This window comes from Nansenia antarctica, assembly GCF_963989245.1.
Source record: "Nansenia antarctica genome assembly, chromosome: 1".
NCBI classification, from domain to species: domain Eukaryota; kingdom Metazoa; phylum Chordata; class Actinopteri; order Argentiniformes; family Microstomatidae; genus Nansenia; species Nansenia antarctica.
Genome location: NC_137674.1, coordinates 68,305,798 through 68,324,878, shown reverse-complemented (window position 1 = coordinate 68,324,878; position 19,081 = coordinate 68,305,798). Strand labels below are relative to the sequence as shown.

General features: G+C 45.5%; 1 protein-coding gene across 1 annotated transcript; it reads right to left on the bottom strand.

Annotated features, from left to right (window-relative positions):
• Positions 1-2,038: 2,038 nt before the first annotated feature.
• ints7 (integrator complex subunit 7) lies at positions 2,039-18,773 on the bottom strand (the record flags this gene model as incomplete). The annotated part of the gene is made up of 20 exons (XM_080525360.1): positions 2,039-2,529; positions 3,297-3,482; positions 3,911-4,009; positions 4,280-4,415; positions 4,657-4,725; positions 5,314-5,417; positions 6,010-6,204; positions 7,073-7,279; positions 8,061-8,198; positions 8,794-9,033; positions 9,276-9,373; positions 10,623-10,757; positions 15,505-15,622; positions 16,091-16,213; positions 16,510-16,709; positions 16,846-16,892; positions 17,111-17,248; positions 17,965-18,111; positions 18,241-18,370; positions 18,680-18,773. 20 exons carry the CDS (start codon positions 18,771-18,773, stop codon positions 2,197-2,199), a joined length of 2,937 nt encoding a protein of 978 aa, XP_080381486.1. The 3' UTR covers positions 2,039-2,196.
• Positions 18,774-19,081: the final 308 nt, after the last annotated feature.

The window sequence follows — 19,081 nt, the reverse complement described above, 5'->3', positions numbered from 1 at the left end:
ATACCTACACCTGACATACATTACACATTCAGTAAGGACGAAGGGAGATCATTATTTGCCTGGCTAAAATGACTTTGTCAGTCAAGATAATTATGGTGTTTCAAATGAAAGCTTGACTGTTTTGTCTGTGTCTGTTATATAATATTCCGAATTTTTCTAATGGAAGAATTTCAGGTAGGCCTGATTGAACAGCTGAGATTTGAGTCCAGAGATCCTTCATCAGCACGGTGTGGTTCTACCGCCATCCTGTGGATAGACAAGGTAATTGATGATACAAGGTAATCGAGGACGCTGGTAGATAAAGTATCAAAAAGGTATCTGTGATGTGTGTTTTTATTCTAACTCCAGTATTAGATTTAATTACATTAACATGTATTTTCGGGGGGATAAATGTATAATAACGACAATAAACGATAAACGTGTTTAGATTTCTCAGAACAGTTTCCGTCGGCAAAAATGTCTCCTTTTAATCGCTTAGTTCCCCTTTAAACAGCCGCGCTACTCTCGCGCGGGTTTCCGATGCAGGGTTGCCAGATGGGATTGACAATTTCCAGCCTAGCCACAGTCTCAAAACCGCTAAATCCACCAAAAACCACCAATCCAAAACCTATATTATTGTCAGAAAAACGCTAATTACTATTGGGCAGGTGCCCATCTCCTGCCCCTAAACTGCATGTCAGTTGCCAATGATGTTTGTAAAATAAATAAAACCTGCACATTGTATGTATCTAGGTAGGGTGTGTGTTTTGAATGAATGAATGAATGGTCTTTATTGTCATTGATATAGTACAGGTACCAAACAACGAAATTTGGGAGCAGGGGCTCCCCTGGTGCTAGGAAAAAAAAAACTAAAAACAAGAAGGGAAAAGAGCTGGTTTACATAAATAAAGGCTATGTACACTATCCACTATACTATACTATACAAATAAAACACTGTGCTGTACTCTATGCTATGCTATACCTATTCTAACATTTCCTATCTCTGAACCTTATGTACCCGAGGGTTGTCATATTGCACATAGTGTTATTGCACATTCATTTAAAGTGTCGCAGTTTGCAGGTTTGAAATGTTCACAGTTGTGTTTCAGTATTGCACTTGATTTCAATCTAGTAGCTGCCATCAAATTGTCTAGATTGTCCAGGGCCTAGAACCTAGGTCTTTGCTGTGTTCAGGGCCTGAATGGCCCTGGGGTAGAAGCTGAGCTTCAGTCTGTTTGTCCTTGCGAACATGGTCCTGAACCGCCTGTCCGAGGGCAGCCGAGCAAAGTGTTCGTACCCAGGGTGGGATGGGTCTCTGGAGATCTTGGAGGCCTTCCTGAGGCAGCGTGTGTTGTACAGCTCTTCCAGAGAGGGGATGGGGGCGCCGGTGATCTTCTGGGCCGATCTCCTCGCATCCATTCCTCTCTGCGGCTGTGCAGCTGGAGAACCACACATCCTCTTTACATTGTTGCTTTTGCCCACCCAAATAATCCAAATGGCCACGCAGAGATGACATATCTCTGGAGCAGGAGTACATAGTTGTAATTTTGGTTACCCTACATCTTCGCAGGCTCATACTCGAAGAAATCATATGAACTTGGAAATGTCATAGGTCAAGTTAATATACTGCGTTTCCCAAATTACCACACATGGCCATGGATCATCTTCAAACCTGCAGAGCTGAGTTTTCCCACTGAAATTGTATTTTTTGTCATTTTGAAATAAAGACATCTGCTCTAACTATCTCCACCCACTGAGTTTCAGAAGATAATTATTCTAGATAGAAGAATTCCAGAAATCCTAATAATGTAAAACAAATGAATAATTAAAGACTGTAGTCTGAGTGCTGATACTGCTGTTTTATTTCTTTTTTTCTATAAACATACTTTATTCACATACACATTAATAAGTCAAACACACTCACATTGTAGTCACTTTTAATAAAAAGTAAAAAAAAAACATCCAGAATACCCTGGGTAGGTCGGGCTGGTTTGCTGGACAGATTTGCCTTGTTGTCCTGGACAAAAATATTTTTTGGCTTAATAAATCTGTGGTCAGGAAATCAGGCTGCAATGTCCCAATACAGATCAACAGCTCTGTCTCCATTCCTTTTCTTTGATCATTGACCTGACAGAAATGACAGCAACTTCATGGAAAAAAAAACACAAAGACATTTAACTAGAACTAGGCCATAAAGTGGAGGTTCTAGGAGGAGTGTTACTGGAAACGGGCGTACACACTCCTCTGAGGAGCTGGCTGGGCAGCTGCCTGCTGTGCTGCCTGCTGTGCTGCCTGCTGTTGTCCCTGCTGCTGCTGCTGCTGCATCTGGTGGCGTAGCTGCTGGGAGTAGGGGTCCTCCAGGGACTTGACGGACACCGTGGTTCTGGGCCCCGTCTTCCACTCGATACCGCTCTCATCCACCACCGAGGCCTCCACGGTGACCGTGTGCGTTCCCAGGATGGAAAAGTTCAGCAGGAACTGGGTGCTGAAGTAGTCATTGTGGGGTTCTACCCTCTGCTCGATCTCGTTGGTCTTACTCTCCAATGGAATCTGAAAGGAAAGGCAAGGGGGAGTAAACAGTTAAACACACATGCACGTTTAACCCTATGAGAGCTGTACTCATGATGCTGAACCACTGCAGTCGTACCATTTTTCTGTTTTTCTAAACACTAAACAGACTGTCTAAAGACATTGAAGCAAATGTATAACAGCAACTGCATGAAGTAATACATCAATCACACCACTACGATGTATATAATATAATTCGTCAGTCATTACTTTGTGCACAAGAACCTCATAGCTATTCTAATAGAAAGTCTATATTTAATTACTGGAAAAAATCCATGATCATATAATAATAATAATAATAATATCACGGTTTTATATAGCGCCTTTCACAAACCCAAGGACGCTTTACAGAATTTACAGACAGAAAGTCACAGACAGAACAGAAAAAAACCACAGAGACAGCAGCAGCGCCAAAACTAAACTAGGGGCCAAAGGCCTTGGTGAACAGATGAGTTTTGAGGGCTGATTTGAAGGTGTCCAGGGTAGGGGCGTTGTGGATCTTACACACCGGCAGTTCCGAACGCCGGTTCGCGTTCGCGTACCGAAACCTCCGAACGTTGGCGCTGTCTGGCGAACGAGCCCGCGTTCATACCAGTCTATCATTCGCCAGACAGCGCCAACGTTCGGAGGTTTCGGTACGCGAACGCGAACCGGCGTTCGGAACTGCCGGTGTGTAAGCCCTGAGAGGGGAGAGAGTTCCAAAGGGTGGGAATCATGTATTATCACATACAATGCCTTGAAGCCATTACCTTGAAGTCAGATCCCGTCTTAGTCGGAAGAGTGGAGCTGACACTGAGGCAAACTGACTGGATCTTCCGGAACAGTCCAGGGGTGGAGCCATGCTGTACCACCCCCTCGACCTTCAGAGTCAGCTGCTGGTTGTTCTGGACAGGGATTGGTTCGCTCGGGGTCCGGGGGGAGGGAGAGAGAGCCAGCTGGAAAAACAAACATTTAAAACAAGTCTTGATTAAATTAAAGTCAATCAGAATAAAATGTTCCTATGTTCCTATTAACTAGTTCGATGAATTATATAATATGATAACAATACATAAAAAGCACCTAAAGAAAAGGACCAATTAAAACACAGTACATCTGCAGAGTGCAGCGTATGTGACAGCAGAACAAGGCACCCAATCAATTATCCCCACTACTCTACACTAACTAGGTAGCAGTGAGTAATCCCCACTACTCTACAGTGGGGATTACTCACCGAATCCATTGCATTGCAATATTTTGACTTGACAAGCTAGAGTGTGTTCTTTTTTTTCTTTTTTTCAGAACAACATTTGGTCGGTTGCCGACTTGTTCCCGCTTTCACCAGCTGCTGTCACATGTATAGTTAGTGCACTGTAATATGAGTTACCTTAATACTGGTTGACTGGAGCTTTTGGAAGAAGTACCTCTGGAGGGACAGTGGCACCTTGAGTAGAGCTATGACAGCGTCACAGAGACAACCTGTATGCTAAATAAACATTCAAAACAAACAGTATTCATTTAGTATCAGTATTTTGTATTGCATTAGTATTTGTCTCACCCAATGCAGAAGAAAGTAGCATTATGAGGAGAAGTCCATAGAACTTTCCATAGAACAGGTTTCAAAAGATCAAGAATGCGACAAAATATTCTCTCACATTAGTCTCAAATGGGCTGCAAGTGGAGTCATATAAACACTCTCTGAGTAAGTATGAATTATTTATAATTATATAAATTTCTAGCAGCTTGAAAGCCTCACCAGGTAAGAGACGGGAGGGTGCTTCTTACTCAGGCCCTCCACCTCCTCCAGGACGTGGTTGAACACCGACATCATCCGCCTCTCATACTCACTCTCTGCCTGAACCGACCCCTGGGTGACCCCGTACTCCTGGAAGCTGAAGGGCAGGTTGAACAGACAGATAAGAATGTGTGTGGTCGCAATCTGGTTTGGTTTACATTTCAATTAGAATCACACATCAACAACACATAGTTTTTGGAAGGAATTTGTTGCAGGAGAAATGGGATGGGAAAGAAATGGTGAACCTGTTAGATATGAAACATTCACTAGTGTGTGAATATAACAACCTGTTAGATATGAAGCATTCACTGTGTGAATATAACGTCCAAAGCTCTTACCTGGCGGAGTGAGGGTCCAGTATAAGAGCCTCGATGACGTGGGACACAAGCAAGCAGCTCTGTTGCTGTCTGGGTTAGCCAGTTAAAGAGACACACACATGACAGCAGCTTATCAACAAAGAACACCCACACAAGTTACTTTGGATGACAAGAGTCAAGTCTGTGGTTCAGGAGGTAGAGCCGGCGTTTAATGATCGCAAGGTCGGCAGATCGGAGGTTCGAGCCCGGGCTGGCCACATGTCGAGGTGTCTTTGGGCAAGGCACTGAACCCTAAATTGCTCCCAATGAGCGGGCCGGTGCCTTGCATGGTAGCTTGCCGCCATTGGTGTGTGAATGTGTGTGAATGAGAGGCCATTGTAAAGCGCTTTGGAATAAGGCGCTATATAAGTCAGTCCATTTACCAAGATGTGTTTGTCCTCATTTTAACCATTTTAGCAGACGCTTTTATCCAAAGCGAGTTACAATTTACAGATTACAGTCTCCCTGGAGTAAAAAAGGGCACACTAGTGGTGGTGTTCCCAGGTGGGGATTTTAACTCTGACTTTCTGAACACCGGTCCTACTCACTGTCCCCTCAGCCACCACGACCCCTGCAACCTCTACTCACTATCATCTGAGCCACCACTACCCCTGCAACCCCTTTATCTTAGAAGGATACAGCTCCACGTTCCGGAGGGTGGCAGAGTCGGCGTCAAATGAGGATTGGTACAGGTCGGCGTAGCGAGCGGCGATGCTCCTGAAGTCGTCCATGGACACCTTCATCTGAGAGAGAAGAAGAGAGATGTAGATACTTATATTATCATTGCTGGTACAGACTCTAACAGTATGGGGCTGGTGGTTTCCTGGAGACAAATTTAGGCCTCATCCTGCACTAAATTGAAATTTCGATCCTGCACTCAATCGAAAATATCCTTTGAAGATGTATTGTAAACACAAACACTTCTATCAATGTCTTTTATCCATTAACTATTGTCTTGTTGAATGTTTTGTCTATTTACTTCTTATATTTTCTTGCTGTATTTTTAATGTTGTATGTAAAGCACTTTGAATTGCCCCTGTTGTATGAAATGTGCTATACAAATAAACTTGCCTTGCCTCGAGTAGTCTTTGATTAGGCTTAATCTCCATCCAGGTAAGCAGCTCCATACTGTATGTTCCAGTGTTCCATCTAGGCCCTCCTGTCCTAGCCGCCCCCCCCGGCCCGTACCTGCATGGACCTCCTCCTCTCCTAGTCTGACCCCCCCCCGGCCCGTACCTGCATGGACCTCCTCCTCTCCTAGTCTGACCCCCCCCGGCCCGTACCTGCATGGACCTCCTCCTCTCCTCTCCTAGTCTGACCCTCCCCGGCCCGTACCTGCATGGCGATGCGCCCACAGCGCTGCAGCTCGTTGCCTGAGGAGAGGGCGATGGTGGTGGCGATGGCCGGGGGGGGGCTGGTCTTCAGACTGTTGCAGGTGCAGATCAGCTGCGACAGGGCCTGCAGGGTGTCGATGCGCAGCTTCACAAAGTCACACTGGAAGGTCAGAGGGCTCAGGGGCGTGCTGGCAGCCTGCAGGAGGAGAGGAAGAGGTGGAATGTCAGTAATGTCAGTACCATGTCAGTACCGTGTGGGGCACGAGGACTACAGGTGATAACCAGGGTCCCTGATTAAGAGTTAGTTGCACTACGAGTGAATGAAGCCATGCCAATGGGATATACACATGACTGATGCTACCCCCCCAGCACTGTGTCTCCTGAGACATCTACTACCCCCCAGCACTGTGTCTCCTGAGAACTCTCCTACCCCCCAGCACTGGATCTCCTGAGACATCTACTACCCCCCAGCACTGTGTCTCCTGAGAACTCTACTACCCCCCAGCACTGGATCTCCTGAGAACTCTCCTACCCCCCAGCACTGTGTCTCCTGAGACATCTACTACCCCCCAGCACTGTGCCTCCTGAGAACTCTCCTACCCCCCAGCACTGGATCTCCTGAGAACTCTCCTACCCCCCTGTACTGGATCTCCTGAGAACTCTCCTACCCCCCAGCACTGGATCTCCTGAGAACTCTCCTACCCCCCAGCACTGTGTCTCCTGAGACATCTACTACCCCCCAGCACTGTGTCTCCTGAGAACTCTCCTACCCCCCAGCACTGGATCTCCTGAGATACCTGCTTCCCCCCTTGTACTGTTTCTCCAATGTCTATCACATTGACTGCCAATTACCCCTGGCCTAAGCTAGATTACTCTTCCTGCTACGACTGGTGAACTGCTGATTCACTTGCTTAGTGAAATGTATCGATTGTCACAAAGTCGCTTTGGAATAAGGCGTCTGCTAAATGCAAAAAAAATGTAAAATGTAAATGATGCAGGTGCTGTCACTCAGACGACAACAACAACAAAAAACGACAAAGAGGGAGACAGTTCAGTCACATGACCGTGAGGGAGGCGATGCCCTTCTGGTAGGATCGCAGGGCCTCTGCGATGGCGGTCATGGCGGCGCTGTAGTCGCCGTCCTGCAGGCCGCTGAGGCACTGCTCCGCCTGGGAGAACTCCTTCAGACTGTTCAGCCAGAAGTAGAAGTGCTCCGAGGCCACGCGGGTCCGCAGGCTCTGGTACAGCTCGCTGGAGAACTCATGGCAGCCCTGGAGGACAACAACAAAAAAAGAGATAACACATTTGTGACCTGGGGTGGTCCAGTGGTCTAGCACCGCGGTCTACAGTACACACATGCCCATGTCAGCATGGGTTAGAATCCAGCCCATGCCCTGCTGACACATGCCCTCTCTCCCTTCTTCTCCTTACTTTCCTGTCTGTCACTGTATCTGTCAGAAAAAAATATTTAAAAAAGAGATTCACATTCGTTTGGAACAGCTGGGTGATCTGGGAAAGCTACAAGATACACAACGCTTTCACGAAACGTTATTCATTCAATCTTGCTCATGAAATGGTAAAAACGGTAAATGGACTGAACTTATATTACCGCTGTATTGCAAAGTGCTTTACAACAGCCTATCAAACCTCCTGGTTTGATCCCCCAGGAAGGGAGCTGCATGTGCCCTTGAGCAAGGCACTTAACCCCCCTAATTGCTCCAGGGGTGCTGACCCTGTGTCTCTAGAGCAAAAAAATACCACATTCCAACAATTGACTGACAAGATGATTGCATGGCAAATAAAACATTCTCCTCTCTTCTTCTCACCATGCGGGAGGCCTGTCTGTCTGTCTGGTACTCACCATGCGGGAGGCCTGTCTGTCTGTCTGTCTGTCTAGTACTCATCATGCGAGAGGCCTGTCTGTCTGTCTAGTACTCATCATGCGGGAGGTCTGTCTGTCTGTGTGGTACTCACCATGCGGGAGGCCTGTCTGTCTGTCTGTCTGGTACTCACCATGCAGGAGGTCTGTCTGTCTGTCTGTCTGGTACTCACCATGCGGGAGGCCTGCCTAGCGATGCGGTACACTGTCCAGCCATTGGCCACGTTCTCCAGCTGCTGTTTGATGACGGTCTTCACCTCCGCCGAGAGAGACGCCTGGCTGGCCACGAACACCACGGTGGCCAGGGACACCTGAGGGTCAGAGGTCAGAGGTCAGAGAACACCCCGGTGGCCAGGGACACCTGAGGGTCAGAGGTCAGAGAACACCACGTGGCCAGGGACACCTGCAGGGGCAGGGGTCAGAGGGCACAGCATGGAACGAGTCATGGAATGATGTCAGAACAGGACACCATGATCCATCTGAGTCTTTGGAATGCAGCAAAAAAAAAAAAAAAGAAGCTTTACATCATGTAAAAGAATAATAATAACTTTAATATAATAATAATAACTTTTATTTGATTGCTACTATTCCTGCAAACGATGCAGCTCAAAGTGCTTTAATCATTATATAATCATCATTTAATTATTTTGTCATTTAAAGGCAATATTAAAAAAAAAAAAAAAAAAAATTATTGTCTTAAAAGACCGTTATAAGAATCAGTTTTATTCCTTAGTGCTTAGGGCCTTCACCAGCTTTTATAGAGACAGTCGTCAAACGTGCATAAACACCCATCCAGTCTTCCTAGGTTCTCTAAAACGTGGGTAAACAAGCAGAAGACGTTAGAACTTGAGTCTGTAAATCAGTCGTTCCATTTCACAACATCTCCGGCGTCTCTCTGCCTCTCACCAGTAGCTCCTGCTGTCTGTCAGTGGAGGAGTGGCTGGCCACCCTGTACAGGTCCACCAGATCCCCCAGCATGCCCTCCCCCAGGACCGGCTCCTGCGTGGCGATGGCCGCCAGGGCGTGGCACAGCAGGACGCGGGAGGGGTCGCGGGCCGAGTGCAGCTGGCAGAGCAGGAACTCCACCGCTGACTGGCTGAGGTGAGGGCGACTCTTCAGCAGTTGGACCAACGAGGTGAGGGCCGTCTGGAGAGGAGGAGGAGGAGGAGGGAGTCAGTGAGTTGAAAGGAGGAGAAAAAAAGAGGCAGGGTGTGAGAAGAGAGGATGGAGACTGGTGGTGGTGGAGGGGTGTTAGAGGTGTAAAGAGAGAGAGAGACGGGTGGTGGAGGGGTGTTAGAGGTGTAAAGAGAGAGAGAGACTGGTGGTGGAGGGGTGTTAGAGGTGTAAGGAGAGAGGACAGAGTCGTGGTGGAGGGGTGTGAGAGGCACCTTGAGCGTGACCTGGGCTCCAGGGCTGTCATCCTGACTGCAGAGGATCAGCAGAGACTCCACCCCCATCACCGTGTCCTGCTCCAACTGCTTCATATCTACGGGAGGGGACCAGGATATGAAACCATCATCTAACCCTAACCCTCACTGACACTCACTAGCATACCCTCACTTTGCTGCAGCAAGTGATTGGACCACCTTGCAGAACACACTCAAACTCACAGCACTTACCATTTTCGAAAATAAACTTCAAACCCCCCCCCCCCCCCCTCCGCCTTCACACATAGGTTAGTTGACTTTGTTTTAATTTATTTTATCTTCACTGTCTTTGCCGGGCTCACGTATTGTATGTATTGCTTTGAGTTGACCTGGTGGTGTATTTCTGTTTATATGTTTGTTTTTATTATTGCCGGGGCCTCTTGGCCAGATCATCATAAAAGGTCAAAAAAAAAAAAAAAACTCTCTATGTTAGATCTTATGTATTTCTTACAATATAATCTGTGTCAGTACAGGATCACACTGTTCTGCTCTTGTCTGTCATGTTTAGAGACGATGGTCTCTGCATCTGGCAGACTGGCTGGCATTCGGCAGACCTTATCTGACTCCCAGGGGCACCGACATTGGGTGTCTTGCGTGAGCTGAGGCGACAGGGCTGGCTGATGTGTTGATTATTACGATGTAACAACTGTGATACAATGAGTATTTAAACCATCCTTGGCTGTTGTGTGATTGTCTAATGCTGATCTCAGATACCAGAAGACATTCATTTCGTATGCAGTTCCTTCTGTTTAATAAACCTGAGTGATTAAATTTTTAAAATTAAATTAAATTTTGCCATTTAGCAGACGCTTTTATCCAAAGCGACTTACAATTATTAATTACAGGGACATTCCCCCTGGAGTAACTGAGGGCTAAGTGCCTTACCCAAGGGCACACTAGTAGTGGTGTGGCTTCAGGCGGGATTTGAACTCACAACCTTCCGATCCCAAGTCCAACTCACTATCCACTAGACCACCACTACCCCTGTGATCAGTATCGAGTGATCATTACGACCCGTGTTTTGAATATCCTTGTCACTTCGTGTTTGCTGCACACCTGATCTATCCAGAGATGACACAACGCATTTAAGATCACGACTATCCTCTATAGATTGATTCATAACATCATTATTGACAAGAAGATTCTTCAACTAGCATAAATTCATCAGAGTGGTAAAACCAAAGTATGGCGGCATGCTCTGTTACTGTATGGCTGTCCAACATAGCATAAAGCTAGTAATGTGTGATGGCCTGTTATAATAAACAAAATGAAAGGTTAGGGAACGGACGTCCCACTTCATGCTGTTACCTTTGTCTGGGCAAGAAATGGTGATGTTGGCGAGGACAGAGACTCCGTGGGCCGCCACCGCCAGGTTGCTATGGTAACAGCATTCCTGAGCGAGCTTCACCAGGTCAGTGAGCGCGGGAGGGCCTGAAGCGCCACCTGAGGAAGAATAAGAATCATTTATTTTAAAAAATCTTATTTCCTGTGCTCCAAAACCTGTCTCAGGGTGACTTACGCCTTTAAATCAGCCCTCGAATCCCACCTGTTTGCTAAGGCCTTTGCCCCTATAGTACAGGCATTATACAATATGACCTCAGACAAATTGCAACAGAAACTCTTTCAACTGTCCTAGTCTCCTGGATATGTCCTTCATAACATATCAAAGGTCTTAAGAAATCCAAGTGGTGGAAAGTATTGAAAAATACTGAAACTGGTGATGCCACAATTTCCCATTGACGCCCATGTTAAATAATGTTTTTATGCATGTCTTCTTGTCTGATGTCCACACAAAGTGTTCAATACTGTCCACAATCACCCAGAAACTGTTTTACATGAGACATGGAGTTGGATGCAGTACTATATATGTGTAAAAGGAAATTCTTAACCCATAGATGCATACAGGTAAGTGGGTCAAGATGAAACAGTGGGTTCGTTTTCTTGCAATATATTTGTAATGAAAGGTTTTTATCATTTCATATTCCAGGTATTCCTAAAAATATATCAGACCATCTAAACCTAACCCATTAAAAAAAAAGATTGACCTTTTACACTTTTTAAGTATTTTTTGTATTACTAGCCCAAGCTTCCATAAGAGGGTCAAAGATACCTGCATGCATCTGATCTGGATGAAGTTGCTGTCCTCTCTGTCCTCTATACACAGTTGATGGAGGGATCGGTGTCTGCAGAGAAGGCTTGCAATGCTGATGTGATACTCAGAATAAAGGAACAACTCAAAAGCAAAAGTGAATACTTAAAATCCTGTAGCAGGACAGCTGCCCTCTGGTTGCAGACAGTACATGGATATGGTGGACATACTTCGCAAGTTTCTGAGAGCTGAACGTACTGGCAATTGGGCACTGCACCTTGAGGCAATATCAGAAATGCTTCCTTTCATGGCAGCATCTGGCCACAATCTCTACACGAAATCGGCTCGGATCTGTGTGCAGCGGATGTGCAAGCTCCATTTACATTTTATTTATTTAGATTTTTTAGATTTTTTGACATTTAGCAGACACCTTATTCCAAAGCGACTTACAATCAATACATTTGACTAAGCAAGTGAATCATCAATCCACCAGTCGTAGCAGGAAGAATAATCCAGCTCAGGCCCGGGGCCATTGATAGAAGGAAAAAACTTCTTCTAAACCTAGTATATTTATTTATATATACTGTATATAGACACTGGAGAAACAGAGAAACAGTACAAGGGGGTCAATAGAAGTTTTTAGGGGACACAGTAGAGGGGAAAAGCGGGTGTCTTCAGGAGACGCAGTGCTGGGGTGCAGTAGATGTCTCAGGAGGAGCAGTTAATGTGTAACCTGAAGAGATGGGTCTTCAGTCTACGACGGAAGATGGGGAGTGACTCTGCCGTTCTGACAGCCGTGGGAAGCTCATTCCACCAGCGGGGAGCCAGTGTTGTGAAGAGACGTGATCGGGCAGCATGACTGCCGTGTTGGTGTAGAGGTGGTGGGGCCAGTCAGCCAGCCGAGGTGGAGGAGCGGAGTGAACGGGCTGGAGTTTGGGGGTTGACCATTTCCTTCAGGTAGGCAGGGGCTGTCCCTTTAGCTGCCTGGTATGCAAGCACCAGGGTCTTGAATCTGATGCGAGCTGCTATCGGGAGCCAGTGCAGGGTGCGGAGGAGAGGGGTGACATGAGAGAATTTGGGGAGGTTGAACACCAGCCGGGCAGCAGCGTTCTGGATGAGCTGCAGAGGTCTGACGGAGGAGGCGGGTCCAGTTGGAACATCCAGATGTCTACCAGAGATTTGGAGAGGGATTCCATGTGGTCAGATGAAGTGATTGCTTATGGGCTGGCCTGTCTGTAGATCTCGTTATCTGATGAGAAGTATGAAAACCTGTGGTGGCCTCACAAGAGGGCGAGGGATGACAGAGCAGCAACGTTTGACATGCTCTCCATGCCAGCTTGTGCTGAAGTCAACAATGCCATGCAAGAGCTGACAGGGGTGAACCACAACACTGGGGAGCAGAACAAGGACATGACAGATGCAAGACAAGCATGTGACATGAAGGATACACTGACAGTTCTGAACTATCTCCAAGAGAGAAACCCCTTCTGCTCCGATCCAAGCTTGCGCAGTGTCTCAACTGGGGTCCATGCGCACCCTTCTGTGAATGTTGAAAAGGCAAAGACCATCGGAAACACCATCTTGGCCAGCATGGAGGGACAGACTACTGCTGAGTACACATTCAAGAAGAAGAAGCAGGCAATCACCATGAGTATGAAGTCCTCAGTCAAGATTGATGGTGAAGCAGTGCAGGTGGATCCTCAACTACTTTTCCAGGTACTCATAATTGCTGCTAAAGCTTCACAAGACCTGGCATCAGTGTTCAGGTATGAGACCTGGCACCAGTGTTCAGGTATGAGACCTGGCACCAGTGTTCAGGTATGAGCTGTGTAGTTATCCTCCAGCGCTGTTTGACACCTCCCTGCTGCTTCGACAGCCACAGAAGCCAGTGCTAGCAGATGCCATTTGGGAGCTCCTCACACCTGACCTTCCTGACCACAGACACATCCACAAAAGACATGACACACCGCAGGCGAGCAAGTGGGAGGACTGGAGCAGCCGTAACCATGGATGAAGACATGCCTATTACGATGAATAAAGACCTGTTCCTTTCAAACAACACATACAAGCAGCAGTTCATCAACATGCTCAGTGGTCACATACAGAAGAACTGTCAGACGTACCATGCTTCAGAATAAAAGTCTGAAAAAAAAATGTTCAGAATAAAAGTCTGGAAAAAAAATCAGAATAAAAGTCTGAAATATAATATTTCAGAATAGTAGTCCGAAAAATAACATTTCAGAATAAAAGTCAGAAAAATAACATTTCAGAATAAAAGTCAGAAAAATAACATTTCAGAATAAAAGTTCGAAAAATACAATTTCAGAATAAAAGTCCAGTATGTGCTGGATGGTGGAGTATTGGTTCAGCGCATCCCATGGACACATGGATCCACATACAAGGACATCTGCAAGCTGTACGTCACAAGGAAGTATGTCACAAGGAAGTATGGAGAGGCAGTTGTTGGGTTCGACGGTTATCAGGGCACATCCACAAAAGACATGACACACCGCAGGCGAGCAGGTGGGAGGACTGGAGCAGCCGTAACCATGGATGAAGACATGCCTATTACGATGAATACCTGTTCCTTTCAAACAACACATACAAGCAGCAGTTCATCAACATGCTCAGTGGTCACCTACAGAAGAACTGTCAGACATACCATGCTCCAGGTGATGCTGATCTCCTCATTGTGCAAAAAGCAGTGCAGGCTGCCACAGTAACAAACACTGTGCTCATTGGTGATGATACAGATCTGCTCGTCCTCCTCATATACCAAACCAACCTCAAGTCACATGACCTCTTCTTCAAACCTGAGGCGAAGAAGAGCATGAAGAAGCCACGTGTCTGGAACATCAAGGCCGCCAAGCAGCAGCTGGGTCCCAGTGTTTGCCCTCACATCTTCTTCATCCATGGGATAGCTGGGTGTGACACTACCTCCCGCATTTATGGCATTGGGAAAGGAGCTCCCCTCAAGAAATTCACAACCAGTGATGCCTTCTGTGAGCAAGCTAAAGTGTTTGACACACAGTCAGCTACCACAGCAGTTGTGTCAGCAGGAGAGAATGCTTTGCTGTGCCTGGATAATGGGAAACTTGGGGAGGGACTCGACTCTCTACGACACTATTGCTTTTGTCAGAAGGTAGCTATTAGCACTTCTCATGTACAGCCGCAGAGTCTGCCGACTACGTCAGCAGCAGCGAAGTACCACAGTCTTAGTGTGTCCTACCAGGTGCAGCAGTGGAAGGGAACCTCAAATGAACTCCTGCCTCAAGAATGGGGATGGAAAGAGAGTGATGAGGCTTGTCCCTGTCCAAACTGACTTACCACCAGCTCCAAGGAACTCCTCCGGTTCATCAGACGCACCTGCAAGACAGACTGCAGCAGCCTGAGGTGCACATGCAAGAAGCATGGCATTGAGTGCTCTGTTGCATGTAGCAACTGCAAAGGATTGGGGTGTCATCTCAGGCTGCATGTGATGAAGATGATTACGATGAAGATGGTGAAGATGAACCAGACACCTACTGATAAAGTTTTACTTAAAAGTTAACATGTTTACGTTTTTGTTCAATAGTGCCATTATGTTGATTAGTACAAATCTACCAGTCACAATATTTTGAAAGTAACATAAAAGTGTTATTTTAATAATATTGTTTTCAATTGTTGTTAATCAATGCCTATATTAATGTTGATTACTGCCAATTTATGTTGCCTTGTATAAAAGTATATTAATTTAGTGATTCGATTAAAGTTTCAACATTTTAAAGCTTTATAATGTCATTTTTGGAAGCAAAAACATGTTACCAGGTTATGGTAAAAAAAATATACAGTACTTTCCACCACTTGGATTTCTTAAGACTTTTTATATGTCATATAGGAGACATTTATGAGCAATAAACAGTTGAAAGATTTTCTGTTGCAATTTGTCTGAGGTTCGCCCCTCTTTTCTCACAAAATGCCTGTACTACTAGTTCTGTTGTTGTTTTGTCTGTCTGTTTTCGTTATTTTCTGTTTCTCTGTAAAGCGACCTTGGGTCCCCTGAAAGGCGCTATATAAATTAAAGTTCTTATTATTATTATCATTGTAATGTTGTAGTCTTACCTGTTCCAGAGTTGAAGTACTGTTTGACGGCGATGGTTCCAGAGAGGGTGGAGAGCACCGACAGCATGCCCAGCTTCAAGCTGTTGTAGGGGATACTCAGGGCACACTCACACAGGGTCTACAGACAAGAGGGATAGAAACACATTTGTGACACGTTCTAATGCTTTGGTCCTCATATCGGCAACCAATCAAAATGTTCTGACTTTTCTTTTGGAACACAGAACTACGTTTCAACGTTGAGAATCACAACACAAACCAAAGCCAAAATGCTGCAATGCAATGGATTGGGTGAGCAATTCCCCACTGCTACCTAGTTAACTAACACTACTTTACATTGTTAGCAGGCTCACAAAACATCTGTGTTAGTTGACTAGCGATGCGTCATTGATTTTCAACAACGCAGAAATGTATTCACATTTTTCAAAAGAAAAATCTGATCATTACTTCGGATCCCGACATGAGGACCAAAGCATTAGAACGTGTCAGATTTCTTCAACTTTGGCCAGACTTCGACCCAGCCTCAAATCACAATGGATCACAAGATTATTATCACAAAAGGCTATTGAGGAGGGACTAGCGGCTCCACCTGGGTGTTTTCTCTGGTCCAGAGATGAGGTGACTTCTTAGCCAGCAGCTTCAGGTCCTGGACAGCAAGCCTCTTCACAGCTCTCCTGGGGTCGTCCTTCAGGTACTGAAGGAGCAGCTGTAACTGCAGAGGGGAAAAAATGGAAACAAGAATCAGCTAAACCAAATTCAAAGTCTCATATATTTCACACAGGTGTGAAACACAAGATCCAAAACAGATGAGTTTAGACTGAGGTCAGATTGTACTTTGTAGTGCTGCTGTCTTGGAAACACACAAGCGTTGAGATTGTTTTTTGCTTCTATACCTCAAAGGTAGTATTAAATGTTTAGCTAGCTATCATCCCACAATTTTGATTAAAACTTCAAAAAGTCATTGTGTTCTCTGACAGCCATGTGGCCGTTGATGAGGCTGAGGCCGACCTGTTTAGGGATGTCGACCAGGGAGGATGCAGCCAGCTGGGTGAAGGTGTGCAGCGAGACGATGACCATGGTGGTGGAGGGGTAGGAGGTGACCAGCTGCTGCAGCAGCTCCCTGCTGCTGGACGCCAGGCTGGCGTTGTGGTGCATGTGCTGCAGCATGGGGATCAGCTTCAGCTTCAGGTCCACTGGGGTGTCCAGACCTGGGGAGGACAGGAGCACATTGAGACCTCAGAACAAGGAGGCGAATAGAATATCACACACACAGGCTTGATTAGAAGAAATCATCAGGATGTCCTCAGGATATAATAACTGCTGTAGGTCTGATGGGGATTGTACCTTGAATCATCTCACTGATTTTGTTGCAGATACCTGCTGCAAAGTCTCTGAAAACCAAGAATGAGACAGAGAAATTAGTATTTTCAATAGGACAGATGAGACAAAGCTGAGGAAATTGTATTAACCAAATTAGGTATAGGATGAAACAATTGGGTAAATGTGCAAACTGTCTGCAAGGCCATTTAGAATCATTTGTTTGACTGATATCACAACATGCCATAGGCACACATAAATGCATCTAAAATGCATCTAAGCGACCACTCACTTTGACTGTGCAGAAAAGCTGGCAGCTGCAAATATCGCTGCCTCTACTTCGACGTTATCATGAGAGTCCAGACTTTGGCGAATGCTGTGGTGGGCATTTTTCCTTTCAGGGATGATAGTGGCCAAACTGCCAAACAGCCTTTACAAATAACAAATAAACAAAAAAGCACACAGAATAAGAAAATGTGAAAGCTATGATACTAGCGTCTAATTGATAAAAATTTATTATGTTTTATATACAGCATCAATGACATTTCCTTCCTGTTTTTATGTATCAGTTGATATTTTTCATGATGGGTAATTATTGCCATCACACAGAGATTAAACAACGCCAGTGTTTAGATTTCACCTCAGTCAGAGAGGTTAGGTCATCTAACAAGGGAACCACAGGCCATGGTACCTGATCAAGTCCCGCATCACATACAAAATCCTCCTTTTCACCTACAAATCCCTGCACGGATGCGCCCCCCAGTACTTAACTGACCTTCTCTGCCAACATACCCCATCCCGGAACTTGCGGTCTTCAGACATGGGTCTGCTTTCCACCCCCCGCACCAACCTACGGACCTTCGGAGATAGAGCCTTCAGTGTGGCAGCAGCCACCCTTTGGAACTCTCTCCCCACAGTGATCCGCAACCCCCCCACCCTGACACCTTCAACACCCCTACCCGGACACCTTCAAATCAGCCCTCAAAACTCATCTGTTCACCAAGGCCTTTGGCCCCTAGTTTAGTTTTGTCGCTGTCTCTGTGTTTTTTCTGTTTCTGTCTGTCTGACTTTCTGTCTGTAAAATCTGTAAAGCATCCTAGGGTTTGTGTAAGGCGCTATATAAAACCAAGATATTATTATTATTACCTGAGAGTGATGGCTCTGGCCACAGGGTCGTTGCTGTGAATGACAGAGAAAACCCTTTTGACAAACTCGTCCACATTGAGGATCTTCTCCAGATGCTTCTCACTCTGTTGAGTCACCTTCAGCACACACAGGCGCAAGAAGTTGTTCCTGAAAGAGCAAAAAAGGTCATGTTTATTTATTACACATTGGCAATTGACAATTTGGTCAAATCACAACGTTATTATTATTTGCCTCCAATAATTCTGTGGCACATATTTATTACGCTGAAATCCGTACCCAAGCCTGAAGATGTCTGACAGTTTCAGAAACGCAGAGTTGATGAGGATAGGGAAAGGGTACTTCTGGAAGAGTTTGGGAAAGAGCACCACAGCCTCACATTGCTCTCCAAGTTTCCCAGACCGCAACCCTGTAAGATGTGAATGATCCGCAGGGTAAAACCAGCTCAGAATTATTCAGCAGCAAGGTCCATCACAGATATGAATGAAGCCTGTAACCGTTACCAATGTAGAACAACTGTAGAACTAAGTGCACAGACGAATGCGAATGATCAAGAGTCAGTTATGTCTCATCCACCGTCAAACTGTCAACTGAGTATTCACACTAAACAACAGCTAGGACACTTAGATGGTTTAGCTTGTTTACTTATCGGGGTTAATGACAGTTTCTTGACAGGTGAATGAATGATAATAATATAACACTGCTAACTGCACCATACCTTTGTCCAACTCCATGAGAGCCGAGTTGGCGTCCAGTTCTTGTTCCCCATAGCCGGCCTCTGACAGGAACGACCGTGCAGTAGAAAGTGACATTGTTTCTCTTTTCCACTGGACGTTTTATAACTTTACAATCACTTCTACAGAACCAGGCAGCCACTCAGTGTTAGCATGTAGCATGTAGCATCTCCCATCCGGCACAAAGACCGAGACAGGAAGTGATGCAGTGGTAGTGTATATATTTTATATATATTTGTATATGTATTTACTTGTTTAAATCTTATAGTAATTCTTATATCATTTAGTTATTTTGTTTATCTGTGTTCTATGCCCCTTGGATTGTATGGTTTATTCTTGTTTTATTATGTAGTTTATATTATTGCTATTGTGTGTTTTATTGATTA